A 21,940-nucleotide genomic window follows, 5' to 3' on the forward strand; every position below is an offset into this window, starting at 1 on the left:
TCTAATAAACTTTAAACAAAACCACAAGTTAAATATACTACAACTAACCAATTCACATTGTACAGTATGTCTCAAGGTAACTACCCTGTGTTTGAATGAACCGGTGTTATGAACAAAACACGATACTGCGGATATGGTTGCGATCACTTTTTGACTGTTCGATCTAAACGCGTATCCGTGACATGAAATGCTACCGGGGCAAAAGCACACTTAGCAGCTGAGATACCCAGAGGGAGTTGGAGGCAAAAATCAAAGGCAATATTTAGGTTAGGCAGACAGAATCGAGAAACACTCAGAAACAGGAGTTCAAAAGTCAAAGGGTCGGAGCCAGGTTTAAGTGACACCGGAGACCTGTGCCGAAGATCACACCGTTAGACAGTTCATGATTCAGCGTAGCCCAAAAGTACTTGGATATTGTCAATGTTCGGAAGCAAAAGTTATAAGAAGGAGGGAAGACAAGGATGAGCCTTGAGGATGAAGAAAAGGGATTCACCCACTTTCCTCGAGTAGAGCACAGTACCTTATTCCAACGATGCAGCTGGTGCCCTGGCAGTTGTTCCTGTTAGTTTCCCGCAGGCCCACGATTCCTGGAGGTTCGTTGTGAAGGAGGACGTCTGAAGGGGGTCTGCATCACACAGGGATGAAGCCGGCAGCAGCAACAACGAAAACGGTGTGCTCCTTAAAAACAGGAGAGGCTCAGCAGGTGGCTTTCCGGACCACTACAGTAGTGTGCAGCGATTTCGACCACAGCGGAGATCTCTTGCTGAAGAAGATGAGCTGGTTATCCCCACCAGGCTCAAGGGAAGAAGACTTCGGACTGGATCTCCTCTTAGTCGTTGAAGGGAAGATAGCTCAGGAATGCAGCAGGGCTTCACTGAGACGGGGTAGTTGAAGCAGCCGTCATTCTCTCCGCTTCTCTTCGGTGCCTTGTAGTTCCAGATGCGACTCTGACTTCTAGCCCAAGAGACCTGCCTTTTATGCGCAAACCCCCATTCACACAGCCTGGCTGTCAATCACGCAGCACGGGGGTTGTCCAACCGGGACAACCACCTCAGCCAATCATGGAAAAGTGCGACTTGGGTGTCCTAGGATACCCTGTGCAGGGGGTGACTACACCCCTTCCCCACATTCAGTCTACCTAGACACCCAGGCGCCAAGAAGAGGGCTTCTCTGCAGAAGCCCGCCAAAAGATGGTGAACAAAGAAGGCGAACCTAGTTTGCCGAGCAAAGTAAAACACAAGAAGGACTTTAACAAAAAGAAATGGCGAATAAACCCAACCGGAGCCAAAAGAAAGTAGATTTGGTCAAGCGGGTTTATGTTCGAGGCTAATATAATAGCCAAGAACAGTACCACGTTTATCTAATATAATCGCGGTAGAAAAGTTAGGGTAGATACCACTGCCACCACCCAAGTCTAAATGTTAAGAGTGAAACAGTGCTCAGGGAGGTACAGACAGAAAAGGGGTACAGATTAGCCCTTTCCAGTACTCCATGTAAGATGGGGTGTACTGGGTCTGTGGTAAAAATGACTATGTAAAGTAAATGGCAATTTTGCCTTTCTCTGGGGGACAGTAGTCAGCCCCAGCGAAATGGAGTCAGAGGGAGGTCTTAAAGACAACCCTGGGTTATTACACTGAAGGTGCTGTGTAACCCGTACAAGAACAGGGGCACCTGGAGTGGTGTGCTCCAGTGCCCAGATCACACAATGAGTAGAAACAAGTAGGCCAAAACACATGTAAGAGTGGAAAAAGGATGTACACTCTTACCAGGTGGAAAAAATAAACTCCAGAAATCCAGCAAAGCTGCTGGGGGACTCACTAGGTGAGGGAAATTAGCCTAGAAGGAGAATTCTCCCTAACAAGCCCCAGCTGAGGACAGAGATCCACCCCCACTCTTTTCCTGGAAAAGCGTCTGTCCCTCAGAGAGTTGGAGGTGGATGAGCGGAGGACTCGAGAAGGAAGATGCTTAGGAAGAGAAAGTTTGATGTAATGTGGTGCCCGGCCCCAGAAAGCATTGTGGACGCTGCAGAGGGTCCTGACTTCAAAATACATAAGAGTTTGTTGTTGTATAAACACAAGCGGGGTGCTTTCAGTGGCTTTGCCATACATAGGTGAACTTGGTCTTGTAGCAGTTGTCGGACCACACAGTCCACCCATTACAGGTAACTCAACCCATCCCCCTTCCTTGCTGCTTTTCCATCGACACTAGGCCACTGCTTCAACTGGACAGTGCTGCTTGATTTATTCACTTGTATCACACCCTCATGACACTGTATCGTGGCTTGGTTGGCCACAATGCACTTGTTGCACTTTCTTGTATTCTCCTGGTTCCTTCCAATGCGTGTTTCCTCATAACATACAGTTCTTTGAATTCTCTTAGCGGTTGCCAATGCTCGTTTTCTCATATACAGTTCCTTTGAATTCTCTTGGCTTTTGCCATGGCTCATTTCTCTTATAATACAATTATTTGTATCTGGTAGTCACAATCTTCTTTCACTCAGGTCAATATTCAAAAGTGCTCAAAACTTGCTTTCACTCCATTCGGTATTGAAAAATACTCATATTTGCTTTCACTCAAATCGGTATTCATACAAATGCTTGTTTCAGTTCAAATCAGTGTTCACTGCTTGCTTTGCATATTCGTCTGCCAGCCCGGTGTTCCCCCTTCTTGGTACACTCACTGCTCAGAGCTTACAGCTTCTTTGCAAGATCCTCTGCCACCATGAGTTCTCTCCTTCCCCTGCGGTACCTCACTTGTTAGCCCAGCGGCTCTCCATGGCTTCGCTCACCCAGCGACACTCCTGCAGCTCGGTATTCTTACGACTGCTTCACTCGGTCACACCGTTTTCCCTCTCGCAGTCATTTCAGCTTTGCTTCCCGCTGCATAACCTCTGCATCTTTCAAAGGGTCTTGAGCGCTCCGCTTACCACACTGCTGATCCGGAGAACTCTGCCTGCACCCAGCAGTTCGTAGCTCTGCTTCCACAGCTGCCTCCATTTCCACAGCGATGCTGGCTTTTAAAGTTCCTGCTACCATGATTGGTCCAAAAAGGAGTAGACTGCTCACTGTTGAAACGGTAGCCCTGCCTTACTCTCGCTGTTGTTATCCACATCTCAGTCCACAGCGGAGGCCGGTATGTGTGTGTATCAATAAAATGAGGATGTGTTTCTATAGTTGGTCTCTTCCTCGTCCCAGTGTGGAACTGGTGTTTTTTGGGGAATGTTTTACAGAAAGAACAGGGAATGTGCTGACAAAAGCCTATAAAGACTTGTGGAATAGAGGGTTCATTATGAAAGGAAATGGGGGGATACTATATCTCTCCTAAGGACGTCCTCTCACCACTCCCCAAGTTCCCTCCACCCAGGTGAAGCCCAATTCCTGACCCATGTTATCAATGCTCTGCCTCAGTGTTGCCAGTACTGTGAGCTATTGATTGTTGTCTGTTTAGTACAGTGCTTGTTCATGGTTGGCTGGGACAGCTTGAGCAGGGCCATCGGAAGGTTTTTTGGGGGGTGCTGAAACCAACAATGTTTGTCTGTTTTGTCTGCTTTTTATTGTTTCCCATTTATTTGGATGGTTAGATGCTATCTTTTGGGGAGCAGTTTGTGCCAACAATGAATAACCTATCTAACAAGCATACAAATAGTCATTTTAGACCACACCTGAGCATACAGGGATATGTTAGCAGTTTGTATCAAACAAATGAGAGAGGAATTGTGCCACCCAATCAATGCACTACAAGACTACAGGAATTGCCAACCGCACCTCAGCCTTAGATACACCGATTTTAATGAGCTGGATCTCCCTCCCTGTGGTTCATCACAAGGAGATGATGAATGCACCAACACTGCATTGTTTGCTGAACAATAACGAGCCACACCAGCGAAGTGGTGGGAGACGCCACCATATGCCAGTATTCTTTGCACAACTTCAGAAGTCTAAATGTGTCTGTCCTATCCAGTATAGGGCACTGTGTCAGGATGTTTATGAATTGTGACAAGGCTTTGTCCCAGTCCTTGACAAAGGGGGAGGGAGCCCAACACCCCTGCGGGTGCCAATGACATTGTGGAATCCCCTCCATGGCCTTCCCTAGCTTTTTGAGGTGCAGCGTCGGTGCCGCAGCGAGAGGCAGAGCCAGGACCAGCACTGCAAAAGGGAGCAGGATCCGTGCTGTGCCACTTGCCAACCCAACTGCTGCCCGCTGAACCGACGCTAGACTGCGAGTGCCACAGCACGGACCGGCCCAGCTCAGCAGCAACCCAGGGGAAAACACGCCTGGAGGCGCAGTGTGTGGCTCATCGTCGAGAAGAGGGAATGAGCTGAGCCAGCAGCAAAATTAATGTCTGGTGCGGCAGGGAGATCAACGGTGTAGCTTGGAGCAGAATGGGATTCCAGAAGGTCCACAACCATGGTAACTCTACTAGCCCACCAGAAATTACATTATTAAAGAAAGACCTGTAAGAAGGCCATAATATCAGGGGCAATCAGTCCCCTGCAAACCATGGAAGTTTCTGTGCAAGAAACTCATCAGTCTCTGTATGTAAGGGGCGGGGCCTAAACACCTTTTTAAGCCCTTCTGAATCTCCCACAGCCTTTCCCCTGTCACAACCCATGGAAGTCAGGTAAGTGATGCAAGTCAAGTAAGTGATTGGCTAGGGTAAGCTGTCCAATACGGTGAGGGGTGAGATATTTAAAGATAAGCTTGGGGATGAGTTATCGTAGATTGTAGTTGGGTGATGACAGGAGCTTGAGGTGGATGGCCAAGAGACCAGAGGAGAACGTGGAAGGAGTGTGGTGGTTACTAGAGAGAGGGGGGGGTCTGGGGAGTGTTTGTGCCTCGAAATGAGTGAGTATAGTAGGAGTAGAGTGTGATGTAGTTGTGATTGGGAGAAGCTGTAGCATAGAGGGAGTAGTGGAGTAGTGGTCAGAGTAAGAGGTGGCAGTAGAAAGCGGTAGTGTTAGCAGTGAAGTGGTATTGGCAGTGGAGGAGGGATAGTAGTAGTGGAAAGTGGCATTGTTAGTGGATAAGTGGTAAGAGCAGAGAGGTGGTAGTAGTAGCAGAGAGGTAGCATTCGTACGGAGACGTAGTAGTCGGAAGGAGAAAATAACAGCAGAGAGAGTAGTAGAATGGTAGTTGGAGGTCGTGGTAGTAGGAGGTGGTGGAGTAGGAAGAAGGGAGTAAATGAGAGCATCATCAGAATAAGGTAACATCAAAGGGTGGTGGTAGGACGGCAGAGTGCAACATCAGAGGGATAGCAATGTGGTGGGAGGAGAACATCTTGGGACCTAGTATAGGAGAGGGTCAGGTGAGACTGTGCATGAGTGACAAATCAGTGGAACTGGGTGGTAGGAGGCACCATTCCTAACTTCGCTAGAAAACTAAGCAGTGCTTAGGGATTTAGCCAGCCACCCAGTCAGAGAGAGCAGCAATAGAGAAAGCCAGTTAAAAGACAGATTGGTGTCACCTGGCAGGAACACTAAAATACTTGTTAAGGATGCCTGGGCTGGGGGATGGGAAACCGGCAGGAGTTAGGTAAAGAGAGTGACTGCCCTAGCATCAAACTTCCCCAAGCACGCAGTTGACCTAAAGCACTTTAACAAGAACCTACAGCCACTCCATCCGTATTTATCTTAATAAACGCCCTTGGACTGACAAACGGCATCAGAGTGGCTATTTGTGGCGGACAGCGTCGCAGAATTTATGTCCACTGCTCACAGAGCTTTGCTAAGGTGCAGTCATCTTCTCGGCCTCCCTCTAGTGCGTTCCAGACTGGTAATATTTATCTGTTCTCAGTGCTCATGTTTTGATATTTTTTACATTAACCTGTCTTTTGAAAAAACAGTAAAATGAGTAACCAATTACATTGAAAGGTAATCAATGAAAAGTTACATGTGCTTAAGAGGAGAATTTATTTGTCCCTTTCTGGTCAACTACAGCTGTGTCCAGCATAATGTCACAGTAATTTTTAATAGACTTTTGCAGCGCATTGGCTGATGGTCCTATGAGAAGTCATATATCGAATGTTTTCCTTTTTTTTCAGACATATCCAAAATATTGGTGAGATCAAAACTGATGTTGGTAAGGCCAGGGCCTGGGTTCGATTATCCATGGAAAAAAAGCTCCTTTCCAGACATTTAAAGCAACTCCTTTTCGATCATGAACTGACCAAGTAAGTGCATTTATTTTGTATTTTTGTATTTTTATCAAAATATTTATAGCGCTTCCACCAAAGCTTCCCCATATGGCAGGACAGTATAGAACAAAATGGAGCATTGGTAAGGTAGATAAATACACAACAAGATAATAATGACAGAGCGGAAAGAAAATGGCAACTGAGACATATGTGAAAGATGGCTAGGGATGGGGAGCTCCTGACAGAGAGGGACAGGTTATTCCAAAGATTTGGGGCAAGAAGAGTGAAGGAGCAGACGCAAGATTGGATTTTGGGAAAAGAGCAAACACCTTGAGATTGAGAATAGAGTGAGCACAGAGGTTGATTGAAAGTGACTAAAGAAGAGAGCTGGAAACGGGGGAGACCATGAGTACGAAAGTGGAAAAGGAGACTAGCGTAAAAGGGGGGACCCAAGAGATTGAGAGAACGGAGGGAGAAATGGAAGTACAAGGCGGAAGAATACAATCATTGTGAATAGCAGAACTTGGGAAGGACCGAAGAGGGATAAGATGAGAGGCAGTCTGTCCAACCAAGAGAGCAGTAGTCAAGATGGGAAAAATAAGAGAATAAATAGGAAGCTTAGCAGCATTGAAAGAAAGGAAAGAATGAGCTTAAGAATAGCATAAATGGGAGATTCCAAGATGGCCACGTAGGGTGGCGGATGTCGCACCTTGGGCTCCCGACCTGCCAACGGAGCTGCACCTGCCCCGCCCACTCACGGCCCTCCCCGGTGCACCAGGCAGGCAGCGGGGGCACATCAAAGTGGCGGTGAACGGACACAGCCCCCGGAGACACTGCCCCTGTGGGAGAGCAGGCAGTGATGCGCGGCCGAGGGGTCCCCCTGCGGCCCGCGATTGGGACCTCGCCTGGCGGCTGAAGGAGGCAGGGGGCACACCGGACCCAGGAGAGGGGCGGATGGGCTCCCACAGCAGGTCCGCCACGCGGCTGACGGCCCCCTTAGGGCCCAACAAAGACAAGGTGTGGACGGCCCCTGCGCGGCACCCTGCGGTTAGGGGTGTCGGTGACTGCAGCAGAGGTACGGAGGCGGCCCGGGGGTCGGGGGGAGCCGCGCCATCTTGGACATAGCCCACGTGGGACAGGACACCCTCCCGGAAATGGCCTAAAATAGCTCGCAGGGTTGAATGGGAGGGCGGTAGGATTGTGCCCCCCCATAGAAGGGCTCTGTCTGGAGGATTGTGTGTTGTGCTGAGGGCGCGGAGAGCTGCCCCCCACGGGACTGATTCAGTGGAAGCTTGGGAGGCCCCCGAATTCGGCGTCGCCCCCGAGGGCTGAGAGAGGCGAGAGGAGAGGCAAGGATAAGTTGAGCCCTAGGGAGGGGCCCCGCTGGGCACCCTGGGGCCGGCAGAGATGCTGGGGCCTGACACGGGGGCCATCATCAGTTTCAGGCCCCTTCTGGAGCCAGAGTCCACGTTGTAGCCCACTTCCGGGACCGGGCTGCAGTGGGATCCTCCCCTCCCCCTGGAGAAGCATCGGAGGAGAGCCAGAGACCTGCGGATAAGGGAGAGAGCGCGGCGGTCCCTGGACGGGTCTGTTGAGCGCGTCTGGTTCCTGGGTGGCCCAGTTGGGGCCTGGGACGGGGCCTGGGTCCCCCAGACTAGTGTTAGACACCTTCCCACCAGAGTGCGCGCCTTCCGTCCCCGGCGACGCCACCACGCATTTACAACCCGAGCAGTGATATCCAGAAACAAGGGAAAGGACAACCCAGCTCAGGGGAGGGGCCGCAGGAAACCAACGGACAGGCCCCTCACAAAATTCTGGTTAAAAGAACCGGAAGAGACATCGGCCCAGGGGACGGCCAGAACCTTGGAGGAGGATGATGCTTCGGCCTCTCAAGCGGGCCAAGACAGGCCGATCTCTCAAGCTGTTAACGCAGTTCATGAGCGAGCTGGTGGAGAAGATCACAGCGGCGGGGCAGTTACAGATGGACACGCTCCGAGAAGATCTGGCAGTTGGCCTTAGGGAAATAGAAAGAGACATTAATAAAGTGGAAGAGAGGGTGGACATCAATGAGCACGCCATCCAAGAACTGACCGAGGATGATGGAAAGTGGACAATCTTCAAGAAACGCTGGCAGCAGCCACACAGAATTTGGAGCTACAAGCTGAGGATCTGGAGAACAGGTCTAGAAGGGCAAATATTAGGGTCAAATCACTTCCAGAGGACATCTCGGATCAGGAGTTGTCCCCAAGTTTGAAAGAGATTTTTGACGACCTGCTAAACTCTGACTCGGAGACAGACATGCAGTTTGACAGAGTCCATCGGGTGGGACCGCGTAGATTTGAGCCAGGTTCTCGCCCACGGAATGTCCTAGTGGCATTCCACAACTACGCAGTAAAGGAGAGGATTCAGGAGAAGGCGAGAAAGTCCACGCATGTCACCTATAATGGTCATGAAATCTCCCTTTACCAAGACCTGGCGCGGATTACGCTAATTAAAAGAAGACGGATGGCCCCGGTCCTGTCCTTCCTACATTCACAACAAATCCGCTACAGATGGGCTCACCTGTTTGGTCTGTCCTTTACCTGGCAGGGATCCCACCATAAAATTACGACCTGTGACGAGGGGCTGGCCTTGCTAGGTCTGGAGGAGCAGACATCGACTCCCTTGGTGGGAGCGGAAACACGGCCCGCCGGAAGCAGACCATGGGAATGGTCCACCATCAAGCCCAAGAGAGGAAAGAAAAAAGCTTTGGGCACGGAACCCAAGAGGGTCATAAGCAACGAGTCTCGGGAGGGTCCCTCGGGTGCAGCTAGCGCACCGCCGGTCACATAAATTCTCAAAGTTATATGAGCCCCCAAATTTGAGTCCGGGGAGGGCCTCAGCCAAAGCTTTTATGTAAAAGAGGGTGGGCACCATATTAGAGATGTGTTGGACAGCAGGGAAGGGGGAGGGAGGTCTTGGAATGGGATTGGGATATCCTGCGTGGGTAGTTCCTGGGTTTGTTATTGAGTCCGGCTCTCGTGGAGAATTCACGAGGGGGGCTAGGTGCCAGCCGGTCTCTCCTGGTATGGGAGGCAGGGGGGAGGGAGGGGGAACGATCCAGGGGTCCGATCCTGGGGGCCAAGCATGCGCCCCAAGGTTGAAGTGCCTACTTCAAGTAGCAAACAGTGACAGGCGCTGGGGATTCAAGCGGCTCAACAAGGTCCCTTGAAACCAGGTAGATGACTAGTGCTGAGACTCTGAAATGGCTTTCACTAAATGTGAACTGCCTCAACTCCCAGGTTAAGAGGATGAAGGCAGAGAGATTCCTCAGGCATGAACAACCCCATGTGGTAGCTCTTCAAGAGATCCATGTGCAAACTAGAGACACTCATAGGGTTACATTTCGGGGATACTCACGACTAATTCAGGCCACACAACCTAGCAAGAAGGGGGGAGTCTTAATTGCCCTGAGGGATGGGCTTGATCTCACCATCAGCGCCATCCAAAAGGACAACCAAGGAAGGTACCTAGCGGTGATACTTGAGGGAAAGGTGGAGACCTTCTGTCATGATCTCTGCTTCCAAAATGTCAGGGTTTTCCCAACTCCCTTGGAAGCAGATCCATAACCCAGGTTCCGAGTGCCAACCAGTCCCATTTGGGACCTTTTGGACCCAGTGGCACCAGGCTCATAAATATGCCCAGTCCCAGCGCTGGAAGCGCCGGGCTCATAATGCTTGGGTGGACTTACCTGCAGCAGACCATGCTGCTTACTTGCCTGCCAGTTGAGCCTCTGATCCTCTTCTGTTTGGAACTACTTTTCCTGTTGGGTGGGGCAGGAGCCACTCCCTAGATTCAGAACACTGGAACTCTTCTGGAAAGCAGGAACTCTTTTCTTACCTAGGCGTGGCTGTGGAAGGAGACACCTAAGCACTACAGGAGGCTATTTAAACCACACCCGATGGATGAATCTTGCTTTGCGTTATTCTGCATCCTCTGCAGCAGAACGCTCATCGTGTCTTCTGCATCTGATCCTGGGCCTAAGGAAAAAGGCTTACCATCCTGAATCCAGTCTTCAGCAACACCTATAAAGACAAGAAAGAACAGGTTAGCATTACCGTCTTCAGTGACAGCTCTTCACTTACCTGGTCCATCGGCTGTCACCAACGCCTCGCGCTGCATTCCGGCATCTGAAAGACAAAGGCTTACCTACTCTTCGTGCGCTCCGGAGGTCTTCACACTGCATTCCGGCATTTGAAAGACAAAAGCTAACCAACTCTTCGCACGCTCCGGAGACCTTCGGCGCTGCATCCCGCATCTGAAAGACAAAACAAGGTGCGTTTAAAGACATTGGGGAACTTTAATACTCACGTGCCATTACTCCTTTCCACATCTAACCCAGTGGGTATTCCGGCACCCTGCAGCCGCTCCGAACTTGTACCTGCAAAATAAAAAGACAGAGCGCATCGTGAAGCAGGCAACAAGCGCTTACTTACGTGCTTCCAGGCGCTTCTATTCATCACACGGGCTCCATCTTCAACTCACTTCAGCCCGTCATCCGCCATCGCCGGAACCCTGCAAAACAAAAAACATCATTACTAAAGACTTTAAAGACATTAGAATTACTCGAAACTTACCGTTCGTGCAGTAAACGACGGACAGCAGTCCTCTGAAGTCAAGAGGCCTGCTCCCCTTATCCAGTGAAGAAACTGGTTACAGCACCCTGCCCCGAGGCAGATGGAGAGCACGGCGTTCACTTACCTAAGGTGAGAACGTTAACCTTTGGGGTTCTACAGGAGAAGAGAAAGGGAAGAAGAGAGAGACATTCAATAACCCAGTTCCTTAATCCCATATTTTCTATCTGCAGACATCTTACCCTTCGAGTCAGACATACAGTGCACAGAGGTCCAGCCCAAAGAGCCAGCCGTGTGTTACACATCACCTTTGAAGATACGGTATACGCCCAGTCAAGACCGGCGCCTCTACGGGAATCAGGTGAGCGTTACACCTTCAGGGTAGCAACCCTATATGCTCCTAACCAAGCTCAGGACGCCTTCATACAAAACATACTTGCCCGTCTAGGAAAATTTGCTAAGGCTAATATCCTCCTGTTGGGTGACTTTAATCTAGCATGGGACTCCTCTAAAGATAGGAGCTCCACCTCATGGGAGGCTCAGGGGGAACCTTCAGGTGACCTGATACAGAAAATGCACGAACTGGCCCTGGTGGACAATTGGCGAGAACTCTATGGGAATGCAGTTAGTTTCACTTTCTACTCACATGCGCACAGGTCTCATTCGAGGATAGACTATGTTTGGGTATCAAAACCATTGCTGGGAAGAGCTGCCTCACTGGAGATGGGGGCAATTGCCCTCGGAGGCCATGCTCCACTCGCTCTCACACTGACTAGGCCGAAAGGCTCCCCTGGTATATGGAAATAGAGGTATCTAGCCTCACTGTTCAGGGATCCTATCCTGGTTAGGGAGGTAGAGGAGGAGGTAGCAGAGTATACCAGTCATAATAATTGGGAGGATACGACCCCTCAAATTTGGTGTGACGCCCTGAAAGCTACAATAAGAGGTAGGATCATAGCAATTAAGGCTAGAAGGGAACGGGAGCTGAGGCTTGAGGAGCATCAACTAGAACTCAGACTCAAAGACGTGATGACTCGAATGGGGGGTAAGCCATCAGCAGCCACTAAAAGGGAATTTAGAGGAGTGAGAGGTCAGCTTAATCTAATACACACTAGGGCAGCCGAGTGTAACCTCCTCAGGCTGCGGCAAAAGTTTTATATTAAGGGCAATAAGGCTGACCGCGTGCTGGCCAGAAAGTTAAGAAAGGAGATAAACCAATCCTAAAAATAAAAGGGGAGGGAGGGAGGAGTACTTTTTACCAGGAATCCAGATATTGAGGGAGAATTCTGCAAATTCTATACATCCCTCTATAGGTCAGACAATCCAACAAGCGCGGAGCAAGGGGCATACCTCCGCAAAGCTGGGAGACGTCAGATGTCTCAGGACGATAGGGACGTGCTGGAAGTCGAGATTACCATGGACGAAGTGCGAAGAGTGATTAACAACCTACCGTCCAGTAAAGCCCCAGGCCCCGATGGGTTTTTGTCTGAATTTTACAAAACACATAAAGAGGCCTTAATTCCCATCCTTACCAAATTGTTTAATTGCATTGGGACCACGGGTTATCTCCCCAAATCTTTGAATGAAGCCAAGGTCATAATTATCCATAAAAAGGGCAAAGATTCGACTGACTGCGCATCCTACCGTCCAATCGCGTTAATAAACGTTGATGCCAAAATTCACACCAAGATCCTGGCCAATCGTCTTGAAGCGATCCTCCCTAAACTAATTCACGCGCATCAGGCTGGTTTTATTAGGGGCAGGAAAACCTCTGATAACGTTAGACGACTGACTCATTTAGTAGAAAAGTCACAGAAAAAGAATATCCCGACCCTTCTTCTGGCGATCGACGCCAAGAAGTGGAATGGGATTTGGCCCGGGCTTGGCCGAAACCCAATAATACGCTTAGCAATAAATGGCCAAATATCACAGCCGGTGCGCATAGAAAGGGGCACTAAGCAAGGCTGCCTGTTGTCGCCGCTCGTCTACGCCCTCCACCTGGAACCATTTCTGGAGACGGTGCGATCAGCTGTAGACATAGAGGGAGTCCCGTTTGGGGGCGAGATCCATAAAATCGCAGCCTTCACTGATGACATGATTTTGTCACTGACCTGCCCGATCTCCTCCTTGCAAGCAGTGGCGAGAGAACTGAATAGGTTTGGCCAAGTAGCAGGGCTAAAAATCAATACCCACAAATCTGAAGCGCTTCCTCTCACCCTGTCACCTAGCGCAGTCAAGGACCTCCAGAAAGCTTTTAGTTTTAGGTGGGTGGACAATTCGATAAAGTATCTGGGTATTCATCTGACCAAGACCCTCAGAGAATTGTACACCGCGAATTACCCTCAGCTCCTTCAGAAAGTGAAATCAAAACTGGTGGATTGGGGGACCCTAGAAATCCGTCGCTGGGTAGAATCAATGCCTTAAAGATGGCGATCCTCCCCGTTCTCCTATATCATTTTTCTGCCCTCCCTGTCCGAATTCTGATGTCTTTTTTAGGGCCCTAGGAAGAATAACAAGTAAGAATCGTAGGCGCCAGCGGATGCCGGACTCCCTTATGAAAGCTCTGTCGGTCTGAGAGGGTGTAGGGGAGGGAATATTATCTGGCAGCACAGATCAGAGTCATAAGAGACTGGCAAAGGGATGATAGAGGCAAGGCGTGGAGGCCCATGGATAGGGTGGTGGAGGGAGGGCACCTGGAAGGGGTTCTATGGTTGTCGAGGCAGGACAGGCCGTCTAGAATGTACTGTAGCGATATCACTTCCATCCTAGGTGACGACTGGGACCAAGCTATTAAAATCGCGCATATCACTACTTTTCCATCCCATTATATGCCCATACATGGCAATCCACAATTCACTCCAGCGGCTGCAGGCGACCCATCCTTTGACGCCTGGTATCAGCGGGACTGCCGAATGGTTCGAGATATGTTGACGGTCGGGGAGGTAAAACAATTTGAGCAGTGCAAGATGGACTTTGGCTTGGGGGAGCCCCAGAGGTATTTGTATCTTCAGATAAGGCACTGGATCTCCCACCCGTCGATTAATCAAGCAGGCTCAAGGCCTCTCACCCAGTTTGAAAAGTATCTGGACTCACACACGGGAGACAGGGGGGGTGGTGTCGTCCTTTTATAAACTCATAAAGCGGGATGAACACTTGAAGTCTAGGGCGTATATGCTGAAATGGGTGCAGGATGTAGGAGTGGACTTACAGGAACAGGAGTGGGATCAGTTGTGGTCAAAGATCCCGAGGCTTGCAAGATCCATCCAGCTTTGGGAGATCTGGCTGAAACTGATGTTGAGGTGGCATCTGACCCCATCTAAACTAAATAAAATGTCCCCTATCGTATCGGGGAATTGCTGGAGGGACTGTGGCGCAGTGGGCTCTTGGGCTCACATGTGGTAGGAGTGCCCAAAAATCAAACTCTTTTGGTCGCACGTCCAGCGAGCCATCTCCCAGGTGTTGGACATAGAGCTGGGGCCCAACAGAGGGAGGAACTTAATAGGTCTTAATGGAACGCTCTCATCTCTGCCTACTAGAGCGGACCGCAAACTGTATGTGTTAATGATGCTGGTGGCGGCATTGGTCCTGGCCCGGAAGTGGAAATCGAAAGACCCTCCGCAGGAGCATGAGTGGGTGGCGAAGCTGTGGTCGCTAGTGGCCATGGAATGGCTCACATATACTATGCAGGGTCTTCACATGCGCTTCCTGTCGGACTGGGCCAACCTGCTGTCATATCTAAAGGTGGGTGCCCCAAAGCTATGGAACTACTGGGAATAATTCGCCCTCAGGACAAATCGGATCTGTAAAGACTTGAGAGGGCCAGTACGTACCTCCATTGGGAAGCCTTTTGAGAAATAGGTTTAAAGTCCAGTCCGGGCAACCAGAGTGAACTAACATGCTTTTTATTTCTATCTCTATGTTGAAGCTGGGCCAGAGGCCGAACGCTTGGATCTGGGGAGGGGGGGGATGGGATGGGATGGGATGGGGGGGAGGAGAGGGGGAAGGGGAAACGTTGGGGGAAAGAGGGTTTTTGTATTCGTTATGTTCTTGTTCAATTAGAAAATGTTAATAAAAACTTATTGGAAAATAATAGCATTACTGTAACTCAAGTGAAAATCCTGGGAGAATTAGATTTTTGCCACCCACTTGCCTGTTTCATTAAAAGACCAGAGCTAACACCATTATGCTACCATAGTGTCACACTGTGCCATTGTCCACCTGTATATGAAACTCCCTCCATAAATCTATCTGCTCTGCATGCTAACGTTTTACATCACAGTTCTTTTGAGAGATTGACTGGGGACCAGAAAGTAAATGAGAGGCATTCAGTGGGCCAACTACTGTTCTTCTCAGTCAGGGCTCGAAATAGGATTTTGAGATGGGAGTATTTTACTTCCTAAATTTGGAAGTAACGAGTAAAAGAAATTGTTCAGGCATGTGAAACATACATACAAGGGGTATGTCTAGGAATGTAAAAATCCATTTTAATTTTAACATTGGTATATTTGTTGCAAAAGATATTTTCTTTGTTCATAGTAATCACAATAAATGAAAATATTTTTTTTATGTTATAGTCCTTCAAAAGAGGTACCACAACAGTAGAGCTCCCCTGGGTTGCTTGTGCTGCTGATGCCACTGGGTTAGACACACCAACAATGCAGTGCAGGCGACAACAGGGGGCAGAAACCTGCCTATATGTCCCTCACTGTTTTATTTTCTTTGATGTATTTTTAACGAGTATAACAGGCAGGTACACAACATATCAGAAGGGCTGAGCCCAGTTTTTCTTATAAGTGTGGCTTTCAAAAATCATGTATTTGTTGATGTCATTAGTCATCCCTAGTCTGTCCTTTAGGTCTTGCCGACAATGGGGATTCTGTGCCATGCTAGTACAAATATCACTGTCCTGCTCTATCGTTGCAGGATTAGGTCTTGCTGTGTATTTGCGTATGCAAACACCAGTTCTAATGCATTGTGTCCTCCCAAGTATTCCTCATCTTTGATATTCGTATCAGCTTTGCTGCTTCGGAAAAAAAAATTCCACACCACAGGGCGCTGTGCTCGATGTCATAGCGTCTGTCCCTCGAGGGTTGCTGTAGAGCGTCTACATCATCGCAGTACAAATAGCTCGAGCCGTGCCCGTTGGCTTCAGTTCACTTTTTCCAAAAGCTTTTGCTTCGAGTGGTTGAAACGGCACTTCAGTTTTCGTCAATATGTCTTCATCTTGTAATCCTTTGACCGCAAAAACTGGCTTAAAAAAATGCTAGGATTGCGGGAAGAAAATGTCCATCACTGATCCCCATCACGTCTGCCTTTGGGGCCTGGGTTCCGAACATCGGACCGATAACTGCGGGTCCTGTCAGGCCATGACAGGAAAAGCTTTCAAGGAACGCTGAGGTAAACTGGCGGTGGGGAGGGAAACTATGAATGCTTCTTCATACAGGAATAAAGACTCTGGGGAGTCTAGGGATTTATCCCGGCGTAAGTCGAAAAAGTCTCGATTGAGGAGTCGGTCGATAAAATCTTCGTCTTCATCGAAGAAGGCGAAGAAGAGACGTCACTGATCTCCCTATTCTTCTTCTTCTGACTCTACAAGGATTATCACTTGTCCAACTAAACATGATTCCCCAAGAAAATGGGGGGCTTTCAGAGGCTCAATGATGCAAATCTTGGAGAATGCAGTCCTGACCCCCTCGAAGAAGTCATGCCCCAAGCTCATCCTTCGGATGACAGAGGAAGGTCAGAGACTACCAAACGCTCTAAATCCGGGGAGAAATCATTGAGGGTACCGTCTAGACAACCTTCTCCGATACCTCAAAAAAAGACCAAGTCGGCAAGCCTTTCAGTGCATAAATCGAAGGCAACGCCGGACAAAATGGTGTTAGGCTCCAAACCTTCATTGACACCATTGTGGAAGGTTTCGTCAACACCAGTCTCGAAGGTTTCATCGACAACACCTTTGTCTAAGGCACCTTCGATAGCCAGGGGATGGCCACAGGAGGTGGTCCTCCATCTCCCATCAAGCTTGCCACATGGGAGGAGACCTGCAGCACCATAATGAACATGGAGGGCATCAAGGGTGTCATACATGCAGAGATGGGAGCTGTAACAACGGATGATGATGGTTAGTCTCCCCTACTGTAATACCAAAGTCACACCTTCCTCCCCAACCCCAGAGGAGAAGTCCAAATACCAAGTAGTGACACCGAATTCCTGCTGCATCAGCACCCACCTAAAGCCACCTCTCACACAACTACAATGTACCTGCCCCAAACACATCCAACAAACCCCACTGGTACACCACACATGACCCCTTAATTGCCAGCAGAAGCACCAACTGCCTTCGCACACACACATACACATCACTCTACAGCTGCAGCCCTCACCACTGTGCCACCTCCTGGCAAGATGCACACATCACCTCCACCAGTTGCACACCTGACACACCCACCATGTACATACACGCAGTGTAAACATCAGTGCATCAACGTACAGAATGGGTGCACACCAGTTCCTCAATCAAACACCACATGGCATACAGCCCCTGTGGCATGGCCACAACACACAAACCACTACACACCTGTAGGCCACCCAACTGACACCATGCACAACATGTCTGCACCAGAAGGATTACCCAATACTGCTCCCCCTCTCCCACCAGTCCTGTGTGCACCATGCCAGGCCCTACAACCTTTCCATGAGAATGTGCATGACTCTGTACTAGCATCGATGTATGTCGGATGTATTCACACCCATGACTAATGGCCTGCCTCACTGTCCCCCACAGGAACAGACAGTGAGGATGAACACGCTCCAACACCCCTGAAAGCCGCTGCATGTCTGCGCCGCGGCAAAGACAACACCTCCAGCTAGGAGCCATCCATGTCCATGGTGAGACCGAATCGTGCCACACCTTCCATGCCACATCCCCCACCAGGACACACGGGCCGTCCAGCAGCCAGAACAGCCGCCATCTACCTCTAGCAAGGCCCCCCAGCAAACATCGACTCTTGGCAGCAAAGCCCTCCATCCTACATCCACTCCTGCCAGCAAGGCCCCCAAACCAGCACCTACTCCTGCCATAAAGCCCCCCCGGCAAATATCCACATCAGGGGCACAGGAGCCAATTCAAGGGGAGGAGCCGGAATCCCCTGTGGCCAGTGAGCACGAGGAGGCACATTCAGTGGTTCAGAGTGAGCAGGGTGACGCGGCGCAATCCGCACTTCACAGTGAGGAGGAGGCGGCAGACTCACCAAACCGCAGCCAGCAAGGGGAGGGTGAATCAACACCACCCAGGCAGGGAAGACCACCAGGGCAGCTGCATATGGCTCAGGTGTGCACTGCGCAGTGGAGGATATAGCCCCTGACACATACAGCGACAAAGCTGTCTTCAGCTCGGCAAGCCCTCATAGCCCAATTCCCCTGCCAGCACATGGTCCACAGGAGATATGGGGCATTGAGGGGAGACTGACACGCATAGAAGGCCGGAAGCAGGCTATGCAGGCCCTGCTGACCCAATTTGTGTCGGACGCTGAAGAAACATGGCAGGCCATGCAGGAAGACCTGCAGGAGAATGCAAGGATGGTCAGCAGGGCCGTGTACCGCGTAACCAGGCGCATCCGTGAAGGCAATGCAGCAATGACTGCCCTGGCGCAGTCCATCACACAATTAGCAACCGCCATTGCCGAGCAGGGTAATGCAGCCACAACCCCCCAGCCCTGGCTCATCGTCGAGCAGCACACTGGCCAGCTCGATGCAAACAAGCCCTGTGCATCGCTCGCAGCAACATGTGCGCCACACAGAGGCTCACCCCACCTCCAAACAGGGGGCGTGAATAGGGGAATTCAGAACTGCATTTTGGGTTGCAGTAGTTGTGAAGTTGTTGTGTTGGTATTGGGGGAGGGGGTGTTGGGATATTGGGTGTGGGGGTAGTGGGGGCTGGGGTTTTGGGGTATTGGGTATTGGGTATTGGGTGCTGGGGTATTGGGTGTGGGGGTAGTGGGGTTGGGGTATTGGGTGTGGGGTTAGTGGGGGATGGGGTGCTGGGGTATTGGGTGTGGGGGTAGTGGGGTTGGGGTGTTGGGGTATTGGTTGTGGAGGCAGTGGGGCGGAATGTGTTGGGTCAATTCAAGGGGATAGTACTGGTAGTTCTGCAATGGTACATGTACATAGTTATACAATGATCAATACAGCAGTTATTAGAAAGAAAAGCACATGACTGGACATTGTTCCTTGAGTGTGTTTCAATTTAATTGTTTCAGTTTAATTATGTACAGTGCCCAATGTGACCCATCCCCATCCCCAGTGCCCTTGTCTTCTCCACTCCATCAGAAGTAGTGTTCAATCACATCCTGCCGTGTTGCACGTCCCTCATTCACATTGTGCCGATGAGGAATTCTACCATCTCCCCCATCATCATCCTGATCCTCAGGTGGCACCATGTCCATGTCAGGGGGCAGGGGTACCTTGTGCCGGATGCACATGTTGTGTAGCATGGCACATACTAACACAATTTTCCCCACCTTCTCCGGCCCATAAATGAGTGCTCCCCCCATCCCCCGACCTGCTGAGGCAGCGAAACCGGGCCTTTAACAGCCCAAATGTCTGTTCAATGGTGACACGAGTGCTTGCATGTGCACGGTTGTAGTCCTCTTGGTGCCTTTTGACTGGTTGCCTGATGGGGTTCAGGAGCCTCGGCTTCAGGGGATATCCGGCATCACCTGCATGGGAGCAATAGGAGGGGTACTTGTGAGTCATATGTGGTTTTCATTTTACCACTGGCTGTACAGTGTTCATGATTACATGCAACTAAGGATTCATTACTGCACATGACTTCTTCCATTTTCAAAGACCCAGGGAAGTATACTTAGGGATCTTCCAATGTTTGGGGGTGGGATGCTGTTGATGTCCAAAGGACCATTCAATGTGTACTTGCACTCTCTCAAATCAAGTCCTAACGTCCATGATGTCCTCAGGTTTCATTGATGTGTCTCCGATGGGAATGGCTTGTGCATGTACAGTGCATAATAGCGCATCTGCCTAATGTGCATCATGTAACACAGAGGTGTCCACCGTATGCAATCTACTGATGCATGTCAGCATGTACATGTCCATCGACACCTTCACCTATATGTATTGGTCAGATTCACATTGGTGGTATGGGCCACGGGTTACGTTTCTGTGATACGGCTCGGTGGAGGGTGGCATGGTGGTAGTAAGGTACTTTGGAAGAGTTCTACTCCTCTCAATCATTTCTTGGTGGTACTACATGTCTTAGGATTGTATTAATTTCCATGCTTAACCCATTGTACATGTACCTGTGGACTGAGTGCAGGCACTGAGATTTTGCTGTGTGGCCGATGGATTTAGCTCTGGCAGGGCATCATGACTTATGATTTCCTTTGCTGAGTGCATGTATTTCATTCATTGTGACTGCAGGCTGGTACATTCTGGTACCTGTGGTTCATGTTTTCCGATGTTCCAGATGCACTTGCTGGTGTGCGCACTGTCTCTGTTGATTGCATGTACACACAGCTGTGTGGGCCTGGCACATATGCAAACATTGCCTGTGTTGAACATTCTGTTGCTTTTACTAAGGTCACAGATTTAGCCACCCAGGACGCTGTGTGTGCTCTAGTTCCATTGTGTGTGTGTGTGTGTGATTTTATGTCATGCAGGTTGGGGATGTAGAGGTTGGTAGGTCTGATTCCTCATCCAACTTTGACTTATATTGCCCAGACAAGTGTCTCTGCACGCCATTGCATGCCTTGTGATGCTTAGGGCTGTTTGCTGGAGTGATGATGGAATCATGCCTGTGGCATCCACTTGTGATCCTCATGCATGCAAACTTGTGCTATGTTCCAAACCCCCTCATGGGCCAGCCAGCAGGCATGGTGTCTATGCTTGTGATTTACCCCCGCCCCCCCAATCAACACCCCTCATGGGCCTGTGGTTACACTCACCCAGCAGCCAGGTACGTTGTGCAGTGTGTCGTGCCATGTAGCGCAGAATCGTGGATTTGCGCAGCACCATGGCGTCATGTATGGAGCCAGGGAATCTTGCACAGCAGTGCGTGATGATTTTGCTTGCATCGCACACCATCTGTACATTCAGGGAATGGTACAGCTTCCTGTTCCGGTACACTACCTCCACAGCATGCCGGACAACCAACTCCACATGGGTACAGTCGAGGGCACCAATTACATTTTGCATGCCTGCCACTGCATGGAATGCTATTTTGGTTGCATTCACCTCCTCCGCAGTCCATGGTAACTTGATGTGCTTGTTTGCGTGTTTCAGGAGTGCATCTAGCCCTTGGTTGAGCATACGGGAGTAACAGGGTTGTGAGATTCCATGCAGATGCTCCACTGTGTGCTGATAAGTGCCTGTGGCAATGAAGTGTAGCACAGGCACTACCTTCAGCAAGAGGGGGGGGGGGTTGGCTGTCCGGATATTGATCAGGCTCACCAGGTCATTATGGATGAGGTCCACTATTGTGGTAATGGTGTCCCTGTCCAGGCGGTACAGGGTGTGGGTATGTGCAGGAGTTAGGTTGAATGGGCTGGCCCTTAGGCGAGGGATTGGTGGCTACCTGCGGGGGTACAACTGCCTGCACAATGAGTATGTGCTGGCCCAATCTTGCCCTTCTATCGCCCTTCTTCTCCTCCTGCGCTATGCTGCATTCTCTGCCTCACTGCCTCCTCAAGGAGTAGCAGTGCAAGCATGTCCACCAGCTCCAGTAGTGCAAGTGCTATTGGTAGCCTTGTGGATTTGGGTGTGGTGTGATGTGTGGGAGTGCTCCTTTTGGGCTGTGCCAGACTCCATTGCCTCCACCTGAGCTGATTGTGTGCACCTGTGGCAGGCTTCTACTCTGCAGATTACTATTAACGCCTGCGCCATGTTGCCAGTGTTAACGAGATCATTGTAACCGTTATTACGGGCATGTCCATGCTGGTGATTGCATGTCTGTGCACCTCCTATTTTGCACTTAACTGCGTCATGGCAGTGTCACTGGCACGGCTGCCGCATGTGTCGCCGCTCATACCGGCAACGGTGAGGCCGGTCACGGTGTGTCCCTGCCGATTCTGATGACACCGGCATCGCAGCTCGTAGTCCTCCTGTCCGGTAAACGATGCCGGTACGGTTATACCAGCATCGCTTTTACTGGACCGGCAACCTTGTATTGAGGCCCTAT

The 21,940-nt window shown here is 50.1% G+C and overlaps 1 protein-coding gene across 5 annotated transcripts in view; it reads left to right on the forward strand.

Moving 5' to 3' along the window:
• Positions 1-21,940, forward strand: part of DENND5A (DENN domain containing 5A) — a 2,487,481-nt gene that overhangs the window by 1,399,726 nt on the left and 1,065,815 nt on the right. For all 5 annotated transcript variants that reach the window (XM_069623676.1, XM_069623672.1, XM_069623674.1 and 2 more), the window contains one exon: positions 6,041-6,169. In XM_069623676.1, the coding sequence (XP_069479777.1) occupies positions 6,041-6,169 (129 nt within the window). The remainder of the gene's footprint in view (positions 1-6,040; positions 6,170-21,940) is intronic.

This window comes from Ambystoma mexicanum, chromosome 11 (assembly GCF_040938575.1).
Source record: "Ambystoma mexicanum isolate Mex_15411 chromosome 11, UKY_AmexF1_1, whole genome shotgun sequence".
Lineage (NCBI taxonomy): Eukaryota > Metazoa > Chordata > Amphibia > Caudata > Ambystomatidae > Ambystoma > Ambystoma mexicanum.